At 40.6% G+C, this 13,973-nt stretch overlaps 1 protein-coding gene across 8 annotated transcripts in view; it reads left to right on the top strand.

Annotated features, from left to right (window-relative positions):
• The first annotated feature begins 1,196 nt into the window (after positions 1–1,196).
• Positions 1,197–13,973, top strand: part of ERCC6L2 (ERCC excision repair 6 like 2) — a 102,655-nt gene continuing 89,878 nt past the window's right edge. For 5 of the 8 annotated variants that reach the window (XM_077817464.1, XM_077817460.1, XM_077817465.1 and 2 more), the window contains exons 1-4: positions 1,197–1,267; positions 2,086–2,164; positions 2,904–3,186; positions 7,364–7,779. In XM_077817464.1, coding sequence (XP_077673590.1) covers positions 3,171–3,186; positions 7,364–7,779 — 432 coding nt within the window. In that variant the 5' untranslated portion in view covers positions 1,197–1,267; positions 2,086–2,164; positions 2,904–3,170. Of the gene's footprint in view, positions 1,268–1,678; positions 1,767–1,791; positions 2,165–2,903; positions 3,187–7,363; positions 7,780–13,973 lie in introns of those variants that run through there. The other 3 variants (XM_077817462.1, XM_077817463.1, XM_077817461.1) reach the window with 3 other exon arrangements.

The following is a 13,973-nucleotide window of genomic DNA, read 5'->3' as shown; positions in this document are numbered from 1 at the left end:
GAAAGCAGTGTATAACAACATTCTCTATTTTTCAGAAACTAAAGCCAGCAAGATCACATTAGTCAATAACCAGGTCAGGATGTGGCAGGAGGAAATGTAGACAGTCTAATATATGTAGTTTACTAATTTAAGCAGGTAAAGGACATTCTATCTATTGTATTATCTTGTAATTATAAAGTTTTCTTGAAAGAAACTACTGATTATTTTAGTTAATAAACTCAGCCTTGTTTTGTGGATGGAACAAAGATAGTCATTTGCTTAATTCTCTGTTCCCTGGATATGGGTTTGAGATTTGTTTTTTTTGAGGGTTTGGAGATTTTTGGGTGTGTGGAACTCTGTCACTTTCATTTATCACTGTAAAAATTGGAGGAAGAGGTATTGGGTTTTTTTTCCAGAGTTATCTTTTAGGATTTTATTGAAGATTTTTAGGACCAAATTCAGAGGTATGTGTAAAATGGTATAAATCAGCCTGCCCTACACTCAGACTTTCTTACGTATTGTAGCAATAGTAAGAGAGTCTAAAATGGTGTAATTTCCATGCCAAGGAGATTGAAGTAAGAATCATCCAGTGGTCAGCTCACTGGAATAGGAGTTAGGAGGCCTGGGGTGAAATCCTGATCCCATTGAAGTCAATGAGATTTTTGCCACTGACTTTAGTGCAGCCAGGATTTCACCTCTGTTCTGTTGCTGCCTCTGCTGCTTACCCGCTTTGTGTCATTAGGCAAGTCACTTCTTATTAATTTGCATTACCATAGTGCCTAGGAGCCCATTAGAGCAGGTGCTGAATAGATGCAGAACAAAGGGGAATACCTGAGTGAAAACATTTGTACAGCACTATCGTTTTAGCCTCTACCCTGACATTGAGGCAGGCCCGCTCCAGCAAAGCGGTGGCTGTGACGGTGCCTGTGGCTACTCCCTGCCCGAGTCCGCCTGGCTGCTCAGGGCAGGAGCCGCTTAGTGACGGGGCTCGCTGGGCCGGCTGCAGCGGCGCAGGGACGGACTGGACGGAGCCCGACCCTACGTCGGAAGAACGACGCGCCCCACCTTTCCAGGGAGAGCCGGGCGCATAGCGCGAGAATTGAAAACATCACGCTTTCGGCGCCTGAAGCCAACAGCCCTTCCACCGAGGCTGCGGCGCCTTTAAGAGAAAATCCCGTAGAGCCGCTTTCTCATCTCGCGATATTTGGCTGTAGAGCCTGCCCTCGGAGGCACCGGCTGGAGTGGGGCAGCCGCAGCCCCCGGTCGGTGCGAAGCGGGTGAAGTCCAGGCAAGGAGCAGGGAGGGGGGTGTCTGTCCCCCGCGCTCCCTCCCCCCACGAGCGGGGAGCTGTCCTGGGTCCAGCCCCCCCCGACCATAGCGGGGAGCGACCGTGCCCGGAGCAGTCTCCCTCCCCGTCCTCATGCAGCCCCCTCCCACCCAGGGGGATCCGCTGCGGGGCAAGGGAATGGGGGGCTTCAACTGACCAGCGCCAGCCATACCCCCGCACGGGCGGGCGGGGGGGTTTGCAAACGCTGCCCTTGAACTGTCCCCTCCTTATCAACCCATTCCAACCACTCCCCGGTTCCATAGGAGCCGCAGGAAACTGCCCCTTAAATTCTCCAGTTCCAGAGGTGTTTTAATATTCTCTGAAACACACTCGTAGCAGGGAATATGTTATCTTCCCCTCCCCCTCTCCCTTTTGCAATAAAGTGACAGAAATTTGGGACTTATGCAGAACCTCTCCATTTAGATGTAAATGAAATCATGATGTACTTTGGAGGATTGGGGTGAGGACTGAGGAGGTGTTATGCTGTCAATGAACATTTTGTTACTTCCTAAACACGTCTGATTTTGTGATAAAGCGTCGTGGAGAGGAGTGGGAAGAAGCGTGGGATTGGGTTCTTAACTGGGGGAAATACTGAAATAATTTAATAAAAGGTCCCCGTCCTGCATTATTTGTGCACTTGGAGTTGTGAGTGCACAAGGAGTGCAAGACTTGACCCCTGAATGTGTGTATATTAAGGGAGATATTTCCAGATCTGTTATATTGATTTCCCTTCAAATTTTAAATACCATTTTGACACAGGCTGTATTTATTTTCACCAGATTTTAATACTATCAGCATTTTTTATTTTGAAACTGATCACGCTACCTCAATTAAATTTTAATGGAGGGCAAAGACTAGGTAAGTATTGGTTAATATGAAGAGATTATGTGTCCATCTCTTTATTTGGTTTTCTTCAATGTCTCTATTTGCCATTTGTTCCCTGTAGTCTTTATTTTATGTTAAAATCTAGTTAAAACCTGGTATATGGTTTGTAAGAACAATTAGAGGTGAATTGGAAAATTTTTATATGTTTAATTCCCAGTTTGATTTGCCTGTTTGTCTGATGGTCTGTCCGGAAGAGGTGTATATACTCTGTTGGATAACATGAGTTATTTCCTCTGTTGTTTGTTAACAAGTGGGAGCTTGAGTATATATTAAAAGATGATTGAAAGATATTGCGTAAGAAAAAAAACAAGAGTACAGGTTTTTAGTAAATGCTATGATACCAAATACCAGGGCATATAGGAAAAGGTGATAAAACAGATGATTGACATGAACATTGTTGTTCATTGGTAAGATGACTTAACTTATTAATAGGTTTCAGAGTAGCAGCCGTGTTAGTCTGTATTCGCAAAAAGAAAAGGAGTACTTGTGGCACCTCAGAGATGAATAAATTTATTTGAGCATAAGCTTTCGTGAGCTACAGCTCACTTCATCGGATGCTTATGTTCAAATAAATTTGTTCGTCTCTAAGGTGCCACAAGTACTCCTTTTCTTTTAACTTATTGATGTTAAACTCTTTAAGTAGCATGGTGAAAATGCTTGCCTGGTCAGTGGATGTCTTAAGTCCATTTCAGCCCATGTATTTTGTTCACAGGGACAGCTTACTAGGATCCAAAGCATAGGCCATTGAGCATGTGGTAAGAACTACACAACTACTACATTGAGCATGGAGTAAGAACATCACAACAGGCTCTTGAGTCCCATCTTGATTGGTGTTATACCTTCAAAGTTGAGTGACTGGCTCCTTTTCCTTCCATCTCTGTTAGCATGTGGATGGACTCGCTGACTTCTTTTGTTATCGTGAATGTCTGGATGTTCTAATTCATGGATGTCACAAGTGTATGTGTGGTTATAAATTGAAATGTGTGACAGTAGAGGTAAGTTATTATTTACCTTTTAAGGGTACTTTGGATTAATAAATATCTGTACAATGCTTTGAAGATGTAAAATGTAACACTGTTAAGTGACAGGTACTGTAAAGGGTTGCATAAATTCTCTGTTCATATAGTAAAGTGATACTACTCCCCAAATATAAAAGTGCTTATATTGGTCTAGCTTATTCTCATACAGGAAAGGATATAAGCACTTTGATATTGGTATAACTGTGCCCACTAGGGAAAGTACCAATATAATTTTGATTTTAAAAAACAACAAACAAAAACCCCACACTCCTGACAAATAGGTATACTGATACATAAACTGTGTGTGGACCAGATTTGAGTGAATCTGCAGTGTGTCATCTCAAATCACATTTTTAACAGCAAATTTTAGATTTATTTTTGTTACATGAAAACAACAAGGAGACCAGTGGCACCTTAAAGACTAACAGATTTATTTGAGCGTAACCTTTCATGGGTAAAAACCCCACTTCAGATGCATGGTACAACTAAGATTACTGTAATTGAAAGATTACAGGATTTCCCCCCCTTTTTGTGGCTTTTTAACAGCATGTTGTATATAGTCACTTTCACTTCTTTGTTGGTTAGATTCACTTCTAATTTTGCATACTAGCATGAAGATTCATACTTTTTTTGTGTGTGTGGGGGGGGGTTACCTGTATGCTTTTCCTTAGGTACTCCAAACACATGTATGCAACAGTAACGATGAAACAAAGATTCTAATCTTTCAGAGATTAGATATATTCTTCTATGTTAATTTTTCATTTAATTAAGTAAACTTGTAATCTATTTCCAATTAATACATTTAAAAGAATTGTCCTGAAAATATATAGATCTCATAGGTGCCAGGGAAGAGAGCAAGAGTGTGTGGGTAGGAGAGTATTACCGCTCCCATGGATTCTTGCATTGAAACCTAAGAGGGGACCAGTGGTCAGGTGTTTCCCCTCCCTCAGGACCCCTTCATGGTCCCATTTAAAAGAGCGCAGAAGCAAATGGATGGGTATTTTCATTTCTCTGGAACCTTTGCATTGGAGTCAGGAGGAAGACAAGTGCCTAGGAAGATACCTTCCTACTCCTCATTGCTGTATCTCACTGCCAGTCTCTACTTTTTGGGTGCTCCTTCCCCACAAATAGTTCACGTGCCTGTCTCTGTTGCTACTGAAATTTAACATTGTTGTCTAAATCTACATAGTAGCAATGAAACTAATCAGTCTTAATTTCACTGCTACTGTAAAGGAGTACTGTGAGCACCACAGGCAATGAAACTGACTGTCCACAAACTCAGATTTGTAAGGCTTTCTTTACAATCATGTTTGATAAATATTTCTTTTTAAAAAAGCTTGAATTCTATGGAAATTGGTGGGTTTAGGCCTTCTTCTTGCCAAATTGGAAGTGGATTCTTCAAGCCCTGCTATACTGTTTCCTTCTGCTCTTTCCACCCTCAGTTAACAGTAGAGACATTTTAAAAGTTACCTCTGTACGTGCAATCTAAAAATGAGAGTCATGAGGCTGATATACCCCATCACCCTTTGGGGGAGGGAGGACAGATGCATTACAGCCCCACAGTTGAGCCTGTAGGGCTGCCCCTGGTCTCGGGGCTGTGTGACCCTGTGGCCTTAGTCAGAAGCCTGGCCCTGGCTAGCTGGGCAGTGCAACCTAGCTGGCCAGCATCAATAGTGCTGCTGAGCTGGGCCACCACCCCAGGATGGGCAGTGGCCAGGATAAGGGGACCCAGGCCCACCCTCCACACCAGATCCCAACTCAGGGCCCTGTCGGTGGCTGGGTTGTCCACCACCAGCTCAGCAGGGATTCTACCAAAATATGCCAAGCCTGTCTACAGTTCTACAACCTCTTTCCCACAAAGTTGCCTTAGGTTTCTTCCTACCCGATTCTCTGCAGTTTAATTTTTCCAGGTTTCCACGGTCTCTCCCTTCTCTGCAGCATCCCGAGCCTATGTTTTGGGGTCCATCGCTCGCTCGCTCACTCACTCACTCACTCACTCGCTCGCTGGCTGGCTGGCTGGCTGGCCTCCACGTCCTGAAGTGCAGGCAGTACACCTCCTTCCTCACTAGCGGTCAGCCCAGAGTGGGCTGCTCTGCTGCCTTTTATATCCTATCTCCAGCTGGAGCATGCCCAGCAGAGCCAAAGGGGCATGGCCTCCTCGGCCCAGGGAGAAGGATTAACCCCTGCTGCAATAGTGCAGTGCTGATACACCCCTTCACAATGAAATAACTAATTTTCAACTAAGTCGAATAGCTCTGTCAACATTGAGTTTGTTTGTTGAATGTAGAAAGTGGAACAGATGCAGTTGTATAAATGGGCCTTGTGTAAATTCATTGAGAATGTGACTAGGAAAAGAAAGCTGTCGGCAACACCACTCTGCTATATGTTTTTAAATTCATGTGCTGAGGCATATTTGTGTTGATTTTAAACAAGAGCTGCTTTTTCTCTTGTCTTCATGTTGAGAAACAAGGTGGGTGAAGTAATTTCTCTTATTGTACCAACTTCTGTTGGCAAGAGAGATGAGCTTCCTCTCTCACCAACAGAAGTTGTCTAATAAAAGATATTACCTCACCCACCTTGTGTCTCTAATACCCTGGGATTGACATGGCTACAATTACAGTTCATGTTGAGAGGCAAGATGATTTACACACTTTCATTAAGAAATAAATAATTAATTATATCTACAGTAGTAATGTAAAGAGTAGATTCCTTGTTATCAATAGATCAGACTAAATTATATTCAGCAGAATGTCTTTCTAACCATGCCATCCTATCTGATCCCAAACCTGTTGATTGTTATACATCAGTGGCCCTCCAGTACCTGCATGGAGTTCCACTGAAGTCGTCATGGAACAACTTGTGGGATTGAGGCTTTAGTCTTTATATTTTTTCATATATGTTTCATTGTTATTTACATTATTCAGTGCTAAATAGCCAGTAAAAACATAATTCTAGTGTGACTTTCATCCTAACCTCCTACCTTATGTTATATGTAAGGCCCTTCGTTACTGATTTTTTTTTTTCCCCTGAAAAATTCACAAGTTTTTGAAAAAAGCCAGTATATAGGATTTTACAGGAGTTGGGGGGTTCTCATGTTCTCACCTGAATTTTGGCTTTTTAGGGACTTGGGAATTTTTCACAGGGCAAGTGGCCAAGGCTGCGCTGAACGGCAGGTGGGGTCAGGAGGGTGCTTTCTTTGGCAAGGGTGTCAGTACTCATGTGGTGTAGGCTTCTGCTCCACTCCTGATCTGGTCCTTCAGCATGGCACCAATCTGCGTCCTCTGTGTTGTGGGGGAGTGAGATGAGCAGGGAGCTGGCTCCCAGCAACTGAGACTGCCTGACCACTGCAGTTACAGACCTGCAGGGAGCAGAACACTGCACCCCGTGAATACTGGCCCCTGCCAGACAGAGCCCTCTCCTTCAGTGTGAGAGTGGATGGGGCCATATTGAAGGGCTGGGATCAGAAGGGGACAGTGTCCGCCATCGGAAGCAGGGGGAACTCTGTATCGGTAGTCTTGGCTGTTGGGGCCAGGCTTCCTGCCCTTCTTGCTCCCCCACCTTGCAGCTGTAGCAGCCAGCTGCAGGGCACAGAGCCCCATCCACTTCCTCTGCCAAACAGAGTCTGTGCAAGGGAAGCAGAGGGGGCCATGCCGAAGGGCCAGCGGGGTCAGGAGGGCATTCTGTCTGGCAGGGAGGCCAGTATTCACGGAGTGCAGCCTTTTGCCCTTCTGCTGACCACCTCTTCAGCACTCCCTTGGCTGCCTCTGTGTCAGGGGCACAGAAAGAGAGGGTAGGGAGTAAGGTCCTGGCAGCCAAGACCTCCTGAGCACTGTAGGGCATGGAAGGTTTCCTCAAGCGCTACATGGTGAGTACCGTCCCCATGAGTACTGGGCATCCCTCCCTAGCGTTTGCTGCCCTTTGTTTTTGTTTTTTCCAGATTTTCTCCCATTTGTAAAATTTTTAGAGAGAACAGGATAAATTTCCAAGAAACATATATAAATAAAAACCAAAAATGAAGGGCCTTATTTATATTTATTTTCTCAGAACAGTGTTTATAAAATAGTGTGAACAGTGTTAACAAAAGCGTAATAAGTATAGCACTTTTTTCACATAGTTTGCAACCTCATCTTTTTTTGGGTGTTTTTGTTTTTAGACAGGTGGCATGCTGGAGAGAAGTGTCTTGCCCCATCTCCTGAAAGTGGGAAACTTTGTGAAGCCACAATAAAGTCAGTTGAAACAGACAAGAATGGGAAATCATTTGCAATTGTATCATTTTTGGGGTCTGAAGAAAAGAACATATTAATAACGAAACTCTGTAAAGCCAGAGATCCCCGGAATAGCTTAATATTTGATGATGAAGATTTGGAAAAGCCTTATTTCCCTGACCAAAGGCTTCCATCTCCTGCTGTTGCTTTTGAGTTATCTGGAGATGGGGACTGTATCCCTTATACAATTAATAGGTATCTGCGTGATTATCAAAGGGACGGGGTTCAGTTTCTCTATGGACACTATGCTCGTAAAAGAGGATGTATTCTTGGAGATGATATGGGACTTGGAAAAACAATACAGGTATTTTGTCATCTTAAACTATTGGTTCAGATATGACTATGCTTTATGAAATAGATTACATTTAAGGGTTAATGATTTTTAAAAGGCACCTATTTAAGAAGTTATAATTGTATATCTAGTTAGAGACCCAGTGTTTGTCTTTGTATTTCAGGTATTTTGAGAATTACTCTCTGTGCATCATAACAATGATTATAAATGGGGCTTTACACTTTTAACATGCACAGAGTGGATGAAGTTGTTTTTCATTTATTGTCTAGACAGCAACAGTTTTGTGCTGCTCTTGAAAAGTACTTCAAGTATACTCCAAACTTTGGAGACCCTAGCCAGATTTATATTGTAAAATCCAAGATATTTCATTCCATTGTTGTCTTCCAGTCAGAAATGTAAGTGTTTGATTTAGGCTACTATTCCTATAAGTAAAGATGACAGCTAATGTTAATGTAAAAGATACAGTATATAGTAGCATTTTTTCTTATCTGTTTTGGATCATCAGGGTTGAATGATTCAGTCAAAATTAGGACATTTTTAATCTGGAAGGAGGTTCTTACCCCTCCACTCCTTTTATTTAGTTAGCGGGTTGATTCCTAAAGTATCTAATATATGATGCCCTCTTCTCTCTCCCCCCCTTTCCCGCAACGGACTGCTCCATTGTCTAATTCCTTCCAGAGCCCCACTGATCCATCTACTCCAGTGTAAAATTCTCCCCACCCCCATTTCTGGGAACGTTAACTGAGAATTTTCTTTACTCACTTTAGCATTGTCTCACACTGTAACATCATAACCTTTTCTCTTTAAAAAGGGAGAATAAACTAAGTGTACTTTTGGCAAAGTGTCTCTCTAGGGGGAGTATTTATAGATGTACCACACAATGTGCGTCTTCCTCTTGGTGCTGTAACATTCTCAGTTTGAATAAAACTGAACTGCTTGTGTTTGCATAATGCTGCACCTGGTTGTGCCTGGGTTTATTGTTAGCATGAGGTTGAGAGCAAAAGGAACTAATCAGATGCACTCAAATACAGTAGATGTAGAAGTATTTTTGTATTCTAAACTGCAAGTATCTCATACAATCTAATAAAAAACTTATATCCAAGGATATTTGGCAGTCAGTTTCAATACCACTAATATTTAAATAACCATTTTGGGTTTCTGCAATGTATCATATTTCAGTTGACTTGTGTCAACATTATGTTGGTAACATTCTTTGACATTCTGCCCACTCTACAAATCCCTCTCAAAGGAGAAGGAATACAAAGTAATAACACATGTTCACTATATTATTTATTGTGTTTACTTTTAAAATATAAACTAAAAAGTTCTTAAACTTTTTTCTTAACCTTGATCAACCTGTTTAGCTAATGCTCTATAATACCATCCAAACAATGAAACTAATTCTAAAAGTGCAATGTCATTGATAATTATAATGAAAAATACTTTCATCAAGCTGAATTTAAAATTTTACTTCTGCATATAAAGTGCTAGAATATCCCTTTGGATATACAAACATAGACCATTTTAGAGAACAGGATTCCTAGAAGTTTGAATATCAAGCAGTTTGCCTGAAAGAATGGAACACATAGATGATGCTGGGTGATAGTGAGTGGCGTGCTTGCTGTGCTGTATAACTGTATGGAATAGTTAATTATTATGAAGGGGTAGACGGGAGACAAGCAAGCTTAGCATGTTGCAACAACTGATTTTTATGTGGTTGTTTGGAATTGGAATGTGATAAACTTTCTAACTGATACACCAACTTTGAAGAAGAATGCATCATTAAAAGAGTATCTTATATATTCCCCTCCCCAAAAAGTCAGTCTTTGTACTCTGCACTTTGAGCTGCAGGAAGGGCTATGCAGTGCATATGAAAGTACAAAAGAGGCAGGAGTCTCACTTATTTGTGTAGAAGACATTACTGTTTTGAAACAAGTATTATGTATATTCAGTCACTTTAATTAACCACGTAACACATATCAGAAAACCTAATTTACAGTGCTGTAAAAATCTCCTCCTCCTCATGCTTGTTTACATGCTGAACTTCCCATCCCTGGCTCAAATTACAGTGTGATTCTGGAAGATGGCTGGGATGCCTTTAGGAAATACTAATGCACACAGTGAGAGATTTTTTTTCCACTTCTGAAAACTTTTTTTATTATAATGAGGAGATGTTCAAAAGCACTCGTGCAAATGTTTTCTAAACAAGTCTGATTTCCCTTTTCCCCTTCACATTGGCCAGTGGGAAATGTTATTGCACTGTTTCCTAGACCCTGGCATATAGTATCTATTGCTAACGGACAGCGTGTAAGGAAAGAGCCTGTAAATGTTTCATTGTCAGCATGGGGAAAGATGCCTGTAAAAAAAAGCACTTTCCCAGAATCATAATTTGGTCTGTCATTTCAGGGATGAAATACCATTCTATCCTATGACCGATTCAGAGATTAGATTGTAGTTTGGAACACTTATTCTGGTTGATTTTATTCTTTGGGGATTTCTTTGAGGCTTAATTTAAACTTTGTTCCATAATGGATAACTTGGTTTCTGTAAATGATTTGTTAAACTTCTATTCAATACAATTTATTTTAGCAACCCCCTACAGTGCTGCAGTAGCTTAGAAACTCCTGACATTTTCTAAACTTCCCTTTTCAAAAAGTGTGTAATTCAGCCTAAAATCTCATTTTCAGTTGTAACATTGCATACAAATTCTCAAGATGACAATTCATTTGGGCTCAGTTTTATTTTCAAAGTCAGAGTTTGAATATGGGGTATTTTATTAACTCTAGGAAAATACTGTTGGTTTTTAATACCACAAGAACATGAAGGAGGCACTGCATGAGGTTAAATTAGCATATTAAAGCTCCAATCCTGCAAACTACTCAGAATAGGTGTACCTCTGCTCTTCTGTAGATCTTCACAGAAGTCAATGGGGCTCTGGGCGGATCCCTGTTGAAGTCAGTGGGACTCCATGGGAATGGAGGTCTGCCCATGTGCAGCAGTTTGCAGGTTTTGGTTTTAGGAGTGTAATGTTTAAACCTGATGAAGTCTTGAATTTCAGAATTACTGTTTAAACTCCTCCTTCACCTTCCCCAAACATATTATCCTACATGGGGCTGGTGTGTCTGATGTAAACTTTAAAAAAAATTCATATTTCAGGCAGCCACTTCCTCAATCCATGTGGCATGCAGAATTACCTTCTGTTACACCATAGTCACAGTGGGGTGGCTTATGGGCAAAGTGCAGGCTTAATTTTAAATTTCCTTACATTTGTCCATTTAATGTTAAAAGAACATTGTTTTAACTAGGGCTATCAAGAGATTAAAAAAGTTAATCATGCTGTTAAACAATAATAGAATACCATTTATTTAAATTTTTTTTGATTTCTACATTTTCAAATATATTGATTTCAATTTCAACACAGATTACAAAATGTACAGTGCTAATTTTATATTTTTATTACAAATATTTGACTGTAAAAAACACAAGAAATAGTATTTTTCAATGCACTACAGTACTTGTATGAGGTGAAATCTATTTATGGTGAAAGCTGAACTTACAAATGTAGACTTATTGACAAAAAGAACTGCACTCAAAAATAAAACAATGTAAAACTTGAGCCTATAAGTTTACTCAGTCCTACTTCTTGTTCAGCCAGTTGCTCAGACAAACAAGTTTGTTTACATTTGCAGGCGATAATGCTGCCCGCTTCTTGTTTACAATGTCATCTGAAAGTGAGAATAGGCATTCACAGGGCACTGTTGTAGCTGGCGTCGCAAGATATTTGTGTGCCAGATGCGCTAAACATTCATATGTCCCTTTATGCTTCAACCACCTTTCCAGAGGACATGCGTCCATGCTGATGACAGGTTCTGCTCGATAATGATCCAAACCAGTGTGGCCTGATGCACGTTCATTTTCATCATCGGAGTCCGATGCCACCAGCAGAAGGTTGATTTTTTTTTTTTTTTGGTGGTTTGTGTTCTGTAGCTTCCGCATCAGAGTGTTGCTCTTTTAAGACCTCTGAACGCATGCTTCACACTTTGTCCCTATCAGATTTTGGAAGATTCTTAAACCTTGGGTTGAGTGCAGTAGCTATCTTTAGAAATCTCACATCGGTACCTTCTTTATGTTTTGTCAAATCTGCAGTGAAAGTGTTCTTAAAACGGACGACATGTGCTGTGTCATCATGCAGTACTGCTATAACATGAAATATATGGCAGAATATGGGTAAAACAGAGCAGGAGACATACAATTTCTCCCCAAGGAGTTCAGTAATGAATTTAATTAGTGCATTATTTTTTTAATGAGCATCATCAGCAAGAAAGCATGTCTTGTGGAATGGTGGCTGAAGCATGAAGGGGCATATGAATGTTTAGCAAATCTGGCATGTAAATACCTTGCAACACCGGCTACAACAGTGCCATGTGAACACCAGTTCTCACTTTCAGGTGAAATTATCTCCCATAAATGTAAACAGATTTGTTTGTCTGAGCGATAGGCTGAACGAGAAGTAGGATTGCGTGGACTTATAGGCTCTGAAGTTACATTGTTTTGTTTTTAAGTGCAGTTATATAACAAAAAAAAAAAAATCTACATTTGTAAGTTGTACTTTCATGATTGCACTACAGTACTTGTGTGAGGTGAATTGAAAAATACTATTTCTTTTATCATTTTTACAGTGCAAATATTTGTAATAAAAAATAATATAAAGTGAGCACTGTACACTTTGTATTCTGTGTTGTAATTGAAATCCATATATTTGAAAATGTAGAAAAACATCCAAAATATTTAATAAATTTCAATTGGTATTCTGTTTAGCAGTATGATTGAAACTGCGATTAATCACAATTTTTTTAATTAATCATGTGAGTTAACTGTGATTAATAGACAACCCTAGTTTTAACTTATCTTAGTGGTGTCCTCAGGTATGAAGAAATAATTTTACTTACTGATTTTTTTTTTATGGAAGCAGGGGTGGTGCTGGTGGATAGTGGTGAGTAGCAAGATCTCTCTTCCTTTTCCAGCACACCTTGAAAAGAGGTTAAAAATGGAGTTAAAGGCCTGAAGAGCTAATAAAGTTTGAAGTCTTTATTTTTTCCTAATTATTTCCTTAAACTTGTGACCACCTAAGTAGTTGTGCTGTAAAATAGTTATTACAGAACATTCTGAGAAATGGCCATGTCTGTTGTAGCAGGATGGATTTACAAAATAATTTATATATGTTTATTTTACGGAGTTCAAACTATATTGTTTCTCGAGGTTGTGTCTCCCCTATCTATCTGTTATGAGGTGTCTCAGACAAAAGTGAAATGTTTTTGGCTTCAGTTCCCCCTCCTTATGCTGTCTATTCTCCAGTTTGCTTCCTGCTTCAGTTGAAGGAGCAGCAGATTTCTCTGGCAGATTGTTCTTTTTCAGGCCTTTGCCATAGTTGCCAAAATGTGAAAGTTTGATGGGAATAATTCTTCAAATAAATGAAGAGTCTGGAAGCCACTAGAGGTTGTTATTATTTTCTGGGGAATTTCAGTTTATGCTTGAAAGGAGAAAAAAAAAAAAGTCCACAGCCACCAAAAACTTCTTATTAAAATTCACTGATATGCATACAAACTTCCAGAACTGCCTTACCCCTGATATGAAGAATTGTGCCTAAAATTCTGTTGCCTCCTCTGGCCCCTATGGCAGCTTTCCATTCTCCTGCCCCACATGGTGGCTTCCCCCTCTTCTGCCCCACCCATCTCTATCCTTTGCAGGTTTTTGTCCTCGCAGTTCAGAATTCCTTGTTGGCTGTCTCCCTCCTCCATTCCCTGTTGGCTACCTCCTTCTCTCAGTGGTGCTGACAGCTTTAGCTCTGTCCTGCTATGAACAGCTGTGAGGCAGCTGCGGAGGGAAGGGATGGGAGCTGGCTGCTGCCGTGAGCAATAGAGGAACTGCTGAACTTCTAAAAGATGAGCACTGCAGTGGCAGAACAGTTGCTTCTTACTGCTGCATAGTCCCTGGGACACCATACCCGGGTGGTTTTTAAAAATGTCAGGTTTCAGAGTAGCAGCTGTGTTAGTCCGTATTCGCAAAAAGAAAAGGAGTACTTGTGGCACCTTAGACACTAACAAATTTATTTGAGCATAAGCTTTCACGAAATTTGTTAGTCTCTAAGGTGCCACAAGTACTCCTTTTCTTTTTTTAAAAATGTGACTCTTGTAGCCAAACTGTGT

The sequence above is a fragment of the Eretmochelys imbricata genome, chromosome 5, assembly GCF_965152235.1.
Source record: "Eretmochelys imbricata isolate rEreImb1 chromosome 5, rEreImb1.hap1, whole genome shotgun sequence".
Classification (NCBI taxonomy): domain Eukaryota; kingdom Metazoa; phylum Chordata; order Testudines; family Cheloniidae; genus Eretmochelys; species Eretmochelys imbricata.
Note: the sequence above shows the minus strand (reverse complement) of the source record. Positions and strands in the feature narration are given on the sequence as shown.